General features: G+C 38.4%; 1 protein-coding gene across 1 annotated transcript in view; it reads right to left on the reverse strand.

The window, feature by feature from the left end:
- Dlc1 (DLC1 Rho GTPase activating protein) overlaps positions 1 to 15,479 on the reverse strand; it is a 376,108-nt gene that overhangs the window by 275,351 nt on the left and 85,278 nt on the right. The window contains exon 3 of the mRNA XM_036166511.1: positions 2,448 to 2,597. Within this exon, the coding sequence (XP_036022404.1) occupies positions 2,448 to 2,597 (150 nt within the window). The remainder of the gene's footprint in view (positions 1 to 2,447; positions 2,598 to 15,479) is intronic.

The following is a 15,479-nucleotide window of genomic DNA, read 5'->3' on the forward strand; positions in this document are numbered from 1 at the left end:
AGACCTTCTGTCACTAACATTGTAATGTTTCTGATGACCTATTTTGCTTATTCCAACTGTAGTGATAAACTGAGATCTTAGAAACAGATGTTATGTTTATAGTGGCAACAATTACGGTAATAATTACACAATATTCCATTATAGTGTATGAAACATTAAAGTCCAATTTACAGTTTATATAGAAGTACAAACATAGATGTAGACAAATGGTCCAATCATCATGTATATTAGTTCATGTTTTTGGTTTATTCTTACTGCATAAGAAGCAAATCTAGCAGGCAGGGGACAGCTTACTTTTTGAAAAGGAAACAAAAACATTGTGTTTTGAGAAAATCTCAACTGTGGTTTTCTATTTAGTATATGGGAACTAAGAAAAATTGAATGAAGAGAGAAGAGAGAGATTAAAAAATGTGTGAGATTATAACAATTTAACCCTGAAAACTTTTAAAAAATAAAACATACTCCAGACATGAATGACAAAGAGGTATGAAGTCCAAAGGCCTCATAAAAATAAGGTACTAGAGAAAAATGAGTGTGAACCTTTTGTCCTCTCTTCATATGTCAATCAAATTGAAAGCATCCCTTCCTGTGGGCGGTTAGGACACTGCTTTGATTGTGTTTCTCCCATTTAGATCCCCTTTCTCTCTGCTGAAATGAAACTATGTGCAAATAACCAAGCACCAGGAAGAGAAGGAGTGTTTTTTTTTTCCTTTATAGAAAGCTATTTAGGTACAACTCACTGTAATGAAAATATTTACAATGAGTCTTGAAGGATAAGAAAAATTATTAAGATTACCAAAAATGAAAATTGCATTTTTATCAGCTTTCAAGATTCAACTCTAGTTTCATTCAGATGATTATTATGATGGTTGCTGTTCTAGAGATATCAGCTTCTCATTGCAGCCTAAGACTAAGCCTGGCTGGGTTTATTTCTGTTCCAACTCTGGCACATGCAATCATCAACTTCCATATACATCTTACTTATCTTGGAACATCATGAGGAATGAGTGTGGGGACTTATGTGGAATGCATTGAGTCCCGTCCACCTTGTGTTAACCCTTGCTCCTTTACCTCAGAATCAATAGTGAAACTATACTAAGAAAGGAAGTAAGCACACAAAATTTCTGTTATAGTAGGTATTCAAACCGGCCCATGTGATATTCTACATTTTGATCTCATGTAAATATAAATTTCTTGATTTGGTTTATTTATTATTGTGTAATGAAAATTCTTGTTTAATATAAACAGGATGTGGCTTAATTAGAATTAAACTCTATGCTATATATGCTAAATTTACATAAACCAAGCCACTTAACATGAAACTGTTAATAAATATGTAAAGGGTAGAGCCAATCTTAGGATCTATTCCTTCTAAATTTTATTTTAGTTTTGGAATCCCATTGGAGTATCTGTCATGTAAACTTAATGGGGTAAAATTCTCACTTCTGTCCTCTTCATTATTTTTCAGAGTATATTTTAGAATACTAGCAAGTCACCCTCATCTGAATTTTTTTGCAGTATACAGAATTAGTTCACTTACATCTATGCATCCATCCCCCATCCAACCACCCACCCCCACCCATTTACTCAACCACCCACCCATCCAACCATCCATCTGCCCCCATCCACTTATCCTTCCATCTGTCTATCTATCCATCCATCCATCCATCCACTAATCTGTCCATGTAGAAAATACTTATTAAAATATTTTTTTCATGTGGTGTAAGTTTACAAAATAAGAATTTGTGTCTTAGAAATAACTAGTCAGAATTTGAAATATCTGAAAGCTGGAAATAATATAATTATCAAGATAGACATGGTATTTGTAATGCTTGCATCATGCCATTGAATAGTAGTAAATATAGTCGTAATATCAATCTACTACAACAAAGAGGGCCTAATTCCGAAAAAGCAGATTTTCCTAAGGCCATTTTCTTCTTCTTCGTTTAATGGTAAGTTTTTGTTGTCACCCAAGTGTCTATGGACTCTCTGTATGATGTATGGAGACCGCTGAGTGATCTCTATGGGTTCTGTTTTATTGGTTAGTAGATACCATCATTAAATATTTTCACTTATAAGAGAGACCATATGAGATAAAGAGGAACTATTCTAACTGAGCTTGGTGGGCATAGCCCTGTAGTCTTAGCTTTTTGAGCAGCCAAGGCAGGAGCATAGTAAGGTAAAGGTTAGTCGGGGCTACATAGTGAGTTTAAGGACAGCCTGGCCAATTTACATAGTCGGTGTCTCAAAGTAAAAGCAGGACTGGTGATATAGCAAAGTGGAAGATTGCTTGCCTACTGTGGGCCAGACTTGAGGGTCAATCCCCAGTTTTTGGAAAAAAACAAACAAACCAAAACTAAAAGCTAAACTAACACTAATAACAACAGCAAAACAGACACAGAGAAACACTACTCCACTAGGAAAGAGAGCGGGAGCAGGGAGCTCACAGGGACGTGCCGCCGCAGGTTCGTTGGGGTGCTGGATGGGGATGAGACTGTGCTGAGAGCATTCTCGATGTCTTGGTCTAGTTGGTCCAGTTTCATAATTAGCAGCACCATGGAGTCCAGCCGAGTCCTGTCTCGATCTTCCCTTGTTTCCTGAGGAGCAGAACATGCTGTTATTGAATTTGAAAGACCATTTTTTTTTTTTTTTTGGAAAGAATAAAAGTTCGCTGTTCTTCACGGTAACAAAAAGGCCACTGGATAATGAGCGGTCTTCTATTGGACAGGAAAGGGAAGGTCTAGTCTGGGTCATCAATGGGCCCTTCATGGAGAAGAGGTTGATTTAGTGCCAAGGGTGCATTTTACATGAATATTCAATACATGAAAGATTCAACAGCTACAAGTACATATGCACATTTCCAACTTTCTAATTAAATATTATTGGGAGAATTTATTTATAACCATTTTTTAAGAGAAAAATTTATTATTTATATGATTCTAATAATTGTGACTTTGTGCTTAAGAATACCTGTGAGAGAATATTTGTACCACAATATTTTTTAATTTATTGAAATACTATGAAAAATTAAGTTAGGCAAATTTTTGGCTTGTGTGGTTGATAGTTCTCTTCATGAAACACTTCCCTACTGCTGTTTCCAGTTAGGGCATTGCCAAGATTACCTTTCAAAGCTCTTTTTATTCTTCCATACACTTAAAAACAGGCCCCTATGACAATGTTTGCACACATACATACAAACACACACACACACACACACACACACACACACACACACACACGACTAGGGCTTTTTATCTGAACTACTCTGGGATTTAGACATACATTTGGAAAGAATTTGATGTGTAGCAGAAATTAAAGCTGCTATTGTCCTTGTAAATTTACTTAGACAAAACTGTATAGTTCCTCTGTGGCCAAATCAAGTCAGTTTGCATCACAATTCTCAACCCCTTCTGTTATGCAAAGAGACAAGGCTGGGTAGGATATTGAGTGAAAAAAAAAAGACCATATAAAACACAGATAACTTCTTTTAGAATGACAGTCTATTGAGAGATGCAATGGACTCAGGTCTAGTTCTTTCAGTGTAAAGCATCATTTGTGGCTCAGGTTGACTATTTCCCATATCTCTGAGATACTTGGCTCATGGTCAAACTGAAGCAGGGGAAAACACGGTCATGATGGGATCTAGATATGTCCACAGAGGATGCTATGCTGGGGTTTTGCTTTGGCAACGATTATTACTAAATGAGGAAAGTAATGAACACAAGTCTGACTTTTTGTCTTAGGGCCCTTCCCTCTCCTCTCCTCTCCTCTCCTCTCCTCTCCTCTCCTCTCCTCTCTCTCTTATGTGTATGTGTGATGTGTGTACTTGTTAATGTGAATGTATACACACATGTATGAGGGTACATGTGCACACAGAGGTCTAAGGTGGACATTGTATATCTTCCTCTGTGACTTTTCACCTTTGGTTTTTGAGAGATGGTCTTTCACTCAACCCGAAGCACAGTGATTCCAGCAGATAAACTGGCCAATGAACTTTAAAGGTTCACCTGTCTCTGTATTCTAGACCTGGGGTTACAGAATCTTGCTGCCACCCCTGGCTTTTACATGTTCTGGGGATCCAAACCCATGTTCCGAGGTTCATGTGGCTGGCACTTTACCAACTGTGCCATCTTTCAAGTCCTGGGCATTTCTTCTAGTACTTCTACATTCCTTAGCTACTCCCAAGAACAGAAATGCCGTGGGTCAATCTGATTTTATCGGTATATTCCTTAAACAGGAATCTAATTCTATAGAAATATTTCTTTAAAGCTAAAACAGATTGTTTTTGATAAAGAGCATAACCTTCCAGATTTTAAATGATTGATTTATTACATTACATTCATCAAAGAATCAACTATTAGGTTATATTACTTTCTTTTCTAGTTATAGTAATATGTTGACAAGAGTGATTTAGGGAAGAAAGGGTTCATTTTAGTTTACAATCCATCATTACAGGGAATCAAGGCATCAGAAATCTGACTCAGATAATCATGTACGTCCATAGTCAAGAGCTGATTGCAGTGAATTAGTGCACGCATGCCAGTGATCAGATTACTTTCCTTACTGTTATACAGCCAAGAATCTTCTGTCTAGGGAATGCTGTTACCCATGATGGGCATGTCTTCACACCTCAATCAATTTAATCAAGATAATCTCCCACAGATATGCCCTGAGTTCCTTCTTCCAGTTGAGTTTTGTCAAATGAATAGTTCATATTATCCATCACTTGAGATAATAATATTAGATCATTTGTTTGGGCATTTTTCTTTGTTATTGAGAATTTTATACACAATAAAATGTAATAATATCTGAACCTCATTCCTCCCCCAAAGTCTCCCCATACTATGCATAGCACTTCCCATTACCAATTTCTTATCTTTCTGTATGTTTGGGGTTTTTTGTTTGTTTATTTTGAGACAAGGTCTCATTATGTAGCCCTGGCTGGTCTGGAACTCAAAAACCCACCTGCACCTGTCTTCCTAAGGAAGTTCTAGGATTAAAGGTATGTGCCACGATGCTCTTTTTTTTTATTTTAATTTTTTTGATAACGCACTCAGTCAAGTTAGTGCTACCCATATATACATAGGTGTAGGGCCAACCAAGGCTAGATAAGCTATTTTTTAAAACAAATTTTCCTTGGTTGAAAAGGTCAATATAAAATAAAAATGGCTACTACTTTTTCTATAAAAGCAGATTAACTTTGAAATTAAATTGAGATTTTTGTACATGCTAATTTATTCTGAAAATTATGAAGCTCTTATGAGTTGATTGTTCGTTGCTCCTTTTCTGAGGAAAATTTAATGACTGACAGAATATCATGAACTTTTTATTGGGCTTAAAAGTATCCATATGTGCAAGAATGAAATCTTAACATTTATATTTTTATTCAATAATGATACATAACTTTGTTACATACAATGTAGTTCTTTTCACAGTGAAATTCTGTTTATAACCTGAAGTAACAGTCTGGAAATATTACAAATCATTGCATCAAATTTGCTTTAAAGTACTCAAAAAATGGAACTAGAAAAAAATCATCCTGAGTGAGGTAACCCAAACCCAGAAGGACAAACATGGTATGTACTCACTCATAAGTGGATTCTAGATAGAAAGCAAAGAACAATCAGACTTTAACCCACAGAACCATAAGGATATATATATATATATGACATGGAGGACCTTAGGATGACTGTTGCTTATAATAAGATCTGGTTTTACTCAATGAAACATCACAATATTAAGAGCTGCCAGCTTGGGTCATGCTGGGATCAAGAATAGTGGGCCCTAGCGGTTCATGTTCTTGGAGTTGCGTCCATGCCAATGCATTCCCATATGCTCCAGAAGAGAATTTGACATCGCTGCTGCCGTTGTTGCTGGTATAACAGTGGTGACCACTGCTATTACTGTTTCTGGGATTGCCATTTCATAATTGGTTACTACAGCTAGGACAGTGGGGACCCTGGCAGCAAAAGTAGCTACCACAGTTAATTAATCTTTCATTCTATTGGGCATGACAAATTGAAATCAATAGTTATATACATTTCAATTGGCCTTGAAAGCTATAAATTTACAAACTCAAGTTCCACTTGCTCTCAGGATACCACCTTACAAAGTCTCCAATTTGCAGTAAAACTCATTAAGGAAGGGAATGGCTCAGTTGTCTTTAACTTACTGGCTATGGGTAGATTAAGACTTCTGTTGGTCTTTTCTGTGTCGAACAAACAGATTGCAAGCCAAGTGCCACTTGGAGATCTTTGGCAACAGTTAACTCTGCAGCTCTCACACAATTGAGCCTTTATGATAATGAGCATTCAGATACAGGTAATTCCTGGGGGGTGCTCACCAACCTAAGACAGAATACCTGTGTGGCCTGGACAGGTGTCTCCATGATGGGTAAGGTGACCTGCTGACATCCCATGCAACCTAAGTCAGAAGCTCATTTTTAGTAAAGGGGGGCTGTAGGTTCCTGGCCCCTGTTTTGGGTAACTGTTGCCTTGCTTGCTTACCTTGACCTTGATATCCTCCCTATGCTAATTCCCTGCGAGATTCCACCCTCCTGAATGCTTAAGGGAAGCTCCTTGTCTGTGAATCCAACATATTGGGTGTTACCTGCTTAGATGCAAGATTGTAAAACATCAGGAGCAGGGGTGGGCATTTAGCTCAATGGTAGAGCGCTTGCCTAGCAAGCGCAAGGCCCAGGGTTTGATCCTCAGCTCAAAACAAAAAACAAAAAACAAAAACAAAAAACCATCAGAAGTGAACTTCTGCCAACCAGGGTTTCCCCATTGTGCTGTAAGTCTGTATTTAAGACCTCCTCCCTCCTTCAATAAATGACATTCGACATTCCAACAAAAAAGAAGAGGGGGTCAAGAACATGATGGGGAAACCCACAGAGACAGCTGGCCAGTGCTAGTTGGAGCTCACTGACTGTGGACTGACAGCTCAGGAACCTACATGGGACTGAACTAGTCCCACTGAATGTGGGTGACAGCTATGTGGCTCTATCTGTTTGTGGGGTCCCTGGCAGCAAGACCAGGACTTATCCCAGGTGCATGAACTGGCTTTTTGGAGCCCATTCCCTGTGGTGGGATACCTTGCTCAGCCTTGATACAGTGGAGAGGGGCTAGGCTCTCCTTCAACTTGGTATGCCAGACTTTGTTGACTACCATGGGAGGCCTTACCCACTCTGAGGAGTGGATGGGGGCAGAATGGGAGGGAGGTGAGGAGGCAGGAGAAGGGGAGGGAGGGGGAACTGGGATTGGTATGTAAAATGGAAAAAAAAATTTAATAAATAAACATGTTTAATAAAAAAAAGTACCCCCCCCCAAAAAAAAAAGAAAAAAAATCTTACTACAGTCATCGAGTCCCTTCATTTCTGTGCAGATGTATTTCTTACATGATTTCCTTCTATTTTGAGCCAAAGATACATTTGAGAAAGTGAAGGTTTGTGCCTCTCTGTACCCACATGTCGCTTTCTTTGACTGTCATTCATATCTCAGTCATAATATTCTCAAAGACAAAGATTCAATTTTCCTACCTAGCAGAAATGGAATCAAATTATACACCACAAAAACAACACATTTTCAGGAAAAGTGGTGAGATCAATACAGCCAAGAAATAATAACACACAAACCTTGGAAAATAGAAGCACATATTTTTCCAGCTACTAAGTTAAAGTTGGATCCAGCATCACATCCGCAGCTACCCTGGAACCATCAGCGATGGTCTCAGAAACAATTTGTCTTTGAATGAACTGGACACCAAGATTATACTCTAAAAATATGTTTTATGTTCACTGACTGAGCATCAAATTATTTCAGTGATGTGCCAGAAGGATAAAAACCAAACAGCCTTGCCCTATGATATTCTCTTAGACAATTAATCCTATTTCTTTTCTTTCTCCTTCATGGGTACCTCCTCGCTCACCATCCACTACTATCACTCTGAAATGTCAAAAGTTTTCATGCCACAAATCCATAAAACCTCCCCAAAATAGAGTGACTAAAAATCTGATGCTTTGCATAAATATCCTAGTCCTTATTTCTAAAGCTCGAGTTTTATCATCTCATAAAGTTCTACTTTCTCATATATTCAGGGCCAAACTCCAGTAAACAGTTTATGGCTGAAAATACAACTGTGTATGTGCAGATTCTGGACCTTTCCACTTCTTTAATGGAGATTTAATTTCATTCTTTTACTATTGTCCACAAAGAAGAATTTTATTACATTAAATTATTTACTCATGAGTCCAAGATTTCTATAACTTCACTCCCTCCGTTCAAGGCCAATGTGATAAATTTGCCTCCACTCATCTTTCCTTTTTTTTTTTTTAATCATTACAGCTGTTTTAAGTCAGGCATCATTAAAAGGACTGAAAATCCATCAGTGAAGAAAATAAGACTCCTGTTTTCCTGAATGTTATAACTGGCCCTTGGGAAATAGACAATGAAAATGAATAGATTCATAAATAGTTTCAAATAGAAACTCATGTAGAAAATTAAAAACAGGATAATGAGATAAATAACTACAGTGTTCCTGTCCACATACATATGTCCATAATATATTAATACATAATTAGCATATAACATATTAACTAACATGCAACATGTTAATTAATATAATACATTAATGTGCATTAGATATAATTAATATATGCTATGTTAATACAGTATATTATAGTCAGGAAAAAGTTTTCTGTGGATATTGAGAGTCAAACAAGAATGGGAAGAGGAGAAGATGATGGGGTGAAGACACAGACGGATGGTGGAGGCAGGCGGGAGGTGGAAGTGGAGAGCAGGAAGAGGAGAGTCAGGAAGATGATGTTCCACGTGGAAGGAGGACTGATACAATGATAGTGAGACTGCAGGCAAACAGCAAGACCAGGGTGGGAGGATGAAGGTGGGGGAAGGGATGGGAAGAGAGAGCACCACATAAATCAGACTCTGTTCTCAAGGTCACTGTCAATCAGGAGAACTTACTCTTTGTGCAGGGAAGGTTTAGGAGGACACAGGGAGTGATGCACTGTGTTTTATAAACTCTTTGATTTCTTTTTAAATATTGGCAAAGAAAGATATTTGGAGCCTCAGGCACACTTGATACCCAGCAATGTCACACGTTCAATAAGTGCCATTATTCTAAGGCCTCTCTCCTGGTTCTAACCATCGTATGCTGAGGTCTGAACCACACACACAATATATTGAGAGAACAGGTTATTTGTAAGAAAACCAGACATATTTTGACTTCCAATGTGAAAAAATAATATCAACAATGAACAAGGGGGGCCTCATGAGATTAAAAACCCAAGAAACAGCCATATGGAGAGACAGTCTATAGAATGGTGGATAATCCTTGCCGTGTGTGTGTGTGTGTGTGTGTGTGTGTGTGTGTGTGTGTGTGTGTGTGTGTGTGTGATTATAGAATAGAATAGACAAAGAAGCTAAAAACTAAACAAGAAAACAAATATTGCAATTAAAAAGTGGGCTATGGAACTAAACACGGAGCTCTCAAAAGAAGAAACATAAATGACTAGTAAACATTTTAAGAAAGGGTTCAGCATCTTCAGCTATTACAGACATAGAAATTGAAAGTCCTTGAGAGTCTATCTCATGCTAATCTGTGTGGGTGGCATCAAGGAAACAAATGACAACAAAGGTGAGGATGGGCAGGAAATGATCCCTTATTCACTGTAAGTGGGGCTGTGAATTGATTCTGCCACTGTAAATCAGGGGGAGATGTCTCCAAAAGCTTAACCTAGAGCACTCACATGATCCCAGCACATCATTCCTCATCAGACACCCAAAGGACTTTATATCTTACAACAGAGATATCACATACTATATATAATTGCTGCTTTAATTACAATACTTAGGAAATAGAATCTACCCAGATGTCCATTAACAAGTGAACAGATAATTAAAATATAGAACACCTACACAGTGAAATTTTACTCAAGCATAAAGAAAAGTGAAATTGTATTGGTGGAACTGAAAAACATACTGAGGTCATTCATATGCAAAATGACAAATACTGTGTATTCCCTCTTATAAGTGCACTCTTGCTTCTAATTATTATATGTGTATTTACTGGACAATGAGTATATGTAGAGGCTGGGAAACAGAAATGGGCCCATCAAGAGACAGAAGAAGCTTTGGGGGAGAGTGGAGGGTAATAAAACATGTAAAAGTGGAAGCAGGAATACTAAGTGTAGAGAGATAGAAGGAAGATGGGGACTAAGGACAGAGGAGGGTGGGTCCCCAACTAAAGTAAGTAGTTAAGAAAATGCCACAAAGAAAACTGTAACTTTGTAACTAATTTAAAATGAGAGCAATGGAGTTCATATTTAGGCAGGGGTGGACACACAGTATATGTTGTTGGGCAGCTGGCTCTTCGTATTAAAACAGAATGCCCATTTGCTGTCTTTGTTTTTCTGTAGTGTGACATTCCCTGGACTGATTCCATACTATCATCTAGACATGACCAGAGGCAGAGCTGGAGGAGAAGGCCCGAAACCTGCTCTTATGAGCTGATGTGTTCATTAGACCCGCAGGAACAGGGGCTGGAGACCAGCAGGAGGAAGATGGTTTTGAATAAAAACATTGATTGTTAAACCAGTGGAAATTACAGGTTAGGTAACCTAAGAGAGTTGAAATAATGCCTTTAATTTATTTTGTGCATCCATTTTCCATAGCAATTGCTCCTGTTGCCAGGTAAAGTACAGTGAAGTGCTGTGGGATGTCCTGTATGTTGTGAATAAATAAAACGCTGGTTGACCAGTAGCCAGGCAGGAAGTATAGGATAGGCAGGAAAAACAGAAAAGAGAATTCTGGGAACAGAAAGACTGAGTCAGGAGATGTTAGCCATCCATCCAGGGAGCAACATGTAAAGGCAGCAGATAAAGCCACAGAACACGTGGTGACATATAGATTAACAGAAAAAGGCTGAATATAAGAGTAAGAGCTAGACAATGGTAGGCCTGAGCTAATGGCCGAGGCAGTTTAAATAATGTAAGTGTCTGTATGTTTATTTTATAAGTGGGCTATGGGACTGCCAGGGCTTGGCGGGACCTGGAGAGGAGAGAAAAACTCTAGCTACAGTGAAGTACTGTTGACTTCAAGTCAGTGTTTTTCTTAATTATTCTCCTCCCTCATGTCTGCCTTCCTTGCTTTATCTGTTGTTTGTGAAGTTCCTTATGCTTCATTATAACAGCTTTATATTTATATTTTTATTAAGTCAAAGCATATCACTGGGAGGTGGAAGCACAGAACCTTTTACCTCATCTTGTCTGAGTTTGTACCTAGTAGTCATTCAGTGTAAGTTTGCATGGTTACATCATGAGCTACTTACTTGGTTTGCTAAGATGCAACCTATTTCACACTCACAGAGCTGAAATTTTTGGGATATTGTAGAGGTAATCCCTATTTCTCTCTAATGTCCTTCCTCTAGAGTAGTGGTTCTCAGCCTCCCTAATGCCATGATCCTTACAGTTCCTCATGTTGTGTTGATCCCCTGACATAAAACTATTTTCATTGCTACTTCATAACCATAATTTCATAATCTTGCTAGTTATGAATCATAATATAAATATTTTTTGGACATAGAGGATTGCCAAGAGAGTTGAGACCCAAAGGTTGAGAACCTTTGCTCTAGGTTGAGGCAGAATAAGTATTATCTAGTCTATGAAGTTATCTTTCAAATATTTGGAGAACTCTGCTGTTTCCATATTATAGCTCTTCTAGGTGAAATATCCCCAGTTTTCATTTAGAGTCAGGGGAGTATTGTAAATCAAGCCCAGGGTGAAGTGCATGCCAAGACATACTTTACCACTGAGCTGTACCCTTATTCTTCGCTTCTGTAAGTCATTTCTCATAGGATGTATTTTCAAATTATCTCACTATTTCTGTTTACTCTTCTATGGATATGAATAATTCTGTCAGTGGTCCAGTTCACGATTGGTGCCAAGAATTAAGTATATTTCCACATGTGTTCTGTGACCATGGGGCTAGGCAAGGGCATCCCCATGTTCATATACCCTCAAAAGGTGTAGAATCTGGTACCTGTTCAGAACATACATATAGAGGGAGAGCCACAGTCCCTTTTCCCATGAAGACAAAGTACTTATCTGACTACACTGAACTCAAGTTGTGAGTATGGTATATGTTCCCTTTTTCCAGCCTGCATCCAGGTAGGACAGAAACAGAAGCATGCTGTTGTCTTGAGACCTTAACCAGTTGTTGGTAAAGTGTGGGAAATGTGTGCTGTTGCTATAGATGTTTTAGTTATATCTCCCTCAGACACAGGTCAGTAGAGACCAGACAGATTGAGTCAGGACAGAACTTTCTATTCAATACTAATTGTTGACCATGGTGAAAAGTCAACAGTGTTCTTTATTTACGGTAGAAGAGATACTTGGTCTGTGGGTAGTGAGAATACTTTAATTGTGATGGAGTCTGGGAGGATACAAGTTTCCCAGAAGCTCCTGAACTGGTTAGGTTTAACTAATACAGATCTCCCTGATGTTGTTTTCCTTCTACCCAGTGAAGACAACCCCGCTGTTTCTTTCTCCAAATGCTCTTAATTAAACAGCAGAACTGAAAGCGTTTACACATGGTGGTAGGCAGGAGGTACCCATTGCCAGACATCATACAGACTGAAGACAATATAAAGCCCAGAGAAAAATGTCTCCTCCAGCCCACATTGACTCTGTTCTAATGCCAAGCATGTGGAAGAAAACAAAAAATAAAAAAATAAAAATTAAAATTAAAAAAAAAAAAAACAGCCGATGTTTCCAAATCACGGTCGTTGGGCAGAGCAGATCCAACACTGACTGAATGCTTTGCTTGTCAGGGAGCCCCAGCCTCCTGTAGATAGCCATAATCAATGCAAGCCTGGGCCAGGAATAGAGCCACGGCTTCCTGATTCTGAATTCAAGGCGCTGGCCCAGACACTGTCTTCAGTTCCACATGCCTCTTCCTGACTCCTCTGGGCCAGTGACACTCATTGCTTACCCGTAAAAGAAAGAGACCTCTCAGCAACAGTCTTGGCTCCATTTCGCCCTCAACTATTTGATCTGCAGCCAGCTGGAGTAGTATGGAATCTCATATTAGTGTTATACATTTCATTTGATAATAAATTCCTCTTTCTAGACTTTCCTCTCTTAAAATAATATCCTGTTTAAAGAACTAGAAAGTCATTTAATCTTGTTTTTTTTTCCCCCTTTTGGGAGCAGTGAAGATTTTCATATAAAATGACAGTCAGAAGTTGAAGATAATGTAATTCCCCTCTGTCAGCATTTCCAGACCAGTTAAGAATGACAGCTTTAATGTTCATTCCAGAATGAAATAGGAAATGTTGGTCGACTTCGAGGAAGTAAAATGAGACCTGTCCTACTTGCCAGGCATACTCTATTTAATCTTCAGCTCTTTGTGTAATGTCTTTAATAACATATGCGCCAATATTGAGATAACAGGGGATAAAAGACAGACAAGTCATTTAAAGTTGCCATAAGGAAACTAGGTGTGTTAGTATAGCCTGGAACGCAAGCACTTAGGAAGCCATGGCAGATGGGTTGACAGTTTGGGGTCACTCTGGGCTATATAGCAAGTTCAACTCCAACTAGGGTTACAGAGTGAGAATCTGTCATGAACCACCCATCCAACCAACCAGCCAACCAGCCAGCCAGCCAACCAATCAACCAACCAAACAACCAACCAGCTAACCAACCAACCAACCAACCAACCAGCCAACCCACCAGCCAACCAATCAACCAATCAACCAACCAACCAACCTACTAGCCAACCAATCAACCAACCAACTAATCAACCAATCAATCAAAGCAAAGAAGCAAAGAAACCCTATATTACTACAAGGAACCTTTTACCTATAAGCGATTATTAGCCAATGACCATAGCTTTACATAAATCATTATGTTCACGCTTTATTAATCTGCTTCTCTTTGTAAGTCATAGTGAAAGAAACTGGTGTATCCTTAGCTTGAATTTGGGATTCCATATATGGGATAATAATGTACAGGTACAGCAATCATTTGCTAATACTGTTCTGGAATGTGAATCAGAGTTTTTGTTTGTTTTGTTTGTTTGTTTTCTTTCTTTCTTTCTTTTTTTTTTTAGTGTAGGGATCCTAGTAGCAACAGTGACATTATCTGAGAACTTATTAAAGGCAGGGATTCTATCTCCAACCAACCAGCACCCATAGAAGCTGCTGCTGCTACTGTTGCTGCTCACTAGTGTTAAAGAGCCCTGAAGAATCTCAGAGTTGATAGACTGGAAGAAAGAATGGCAGGAAAGTATCACAGCAGAAATGGGAAAAAAAAATCTGTGTCCTCTGATTGCTATCTGATTATCCATCAATACTTTTAGGCCCGTGAGATACTTCAATTCTACAAGTGACTCAATAAATTAAATCTAAATACATCTGGATACCTAGAATAAATGCACCTTTATTAAAAGCAGCACACTGACCTACATATGAACGGAATCATTTTATTGTTATTACAATAAAGCAGATGAAACCACCTGGATATTGAATGGTTCTTCCTTCTACATCCTGTCTTCATACCTTCCTCCCAACACTGAACTTTACCTGTACAGTCCCCAAAACTTCTACCTGCTAACAGGGTGCAGACAAGCAAGACAAGTTTTTCACAAGATCTACAGTTGTATTTACTACATATGCTGGTGAACACTGTCACAGATTACACAAAAAGAGCTTCAGACAAAAATGAGGACAATTGGAATTAGATTCCAACCCAGAGGAATTCCATAATAAGAAATCTATGAATCATAATAATATATTAAAGGAAAAAGAAAAGAAATAAATGCCAGACTGGGTATTTGTAACATTCCAAATCTGCTTTAAACCACCTGCTAGTGATTAAAAACAGGGTAAAATGAAAAGCTGCCTTCACTAACAAAGACTTAGAAGGCAGAGTTCTCAACTTGATTAAGATACAGCCACCTAGGGAGTCATTGAGGCTAATGCTGGAACAATGAAATATTTCTGGAAACACTGAACAAAGTAAGACTATTTGCTATCACACACGCTAGACAGCATTGTGAATGAGGTCCTGGCTATTGCAACAGTACAACAACAAAATGAGATGCTTATGGTGCAAAGGAAGAGGGGTTATGCCCCCCAAAACCCTGAAGAAGAAATAGTCTTACAATCTGATAATTTATTGCCACCAATCACAGAATTCAGCTCATAATGATAAACCTAAGAACACGCTTGCCCTCTGTTGGGGGCCATTTAAAATTGGAATAAAAAAGGATAAATCATTGTAGCAACAAAGTTATAGAAAATAACTGAATTAGAAGTGAAATCCAAAAGTTACTGGAAACCAAAAATCCTGAGAAAGGTTACTGAAGGCTGGTAGAGAAGACTGAGCAAATGGAAAGAAGTATAAGCTCTCTAGAGGGGAAATTTGCAGCATACTTTTCAACTTGTTTATTATTGTTTCATGT

Source organism: Onychomys torridus, chromosome 17, assembly GCF_903995425.1.
Source record: "Onychomys torridus chromosome 17, mOncTor1.1, whole genome shotgun sequence".
NCBI classification, from domain to species: Eukaryota; Metazoa; Chordata; class Mammalia; order Rodentia; family Cricetidae; genus Onychomys; species Onychomys torridus.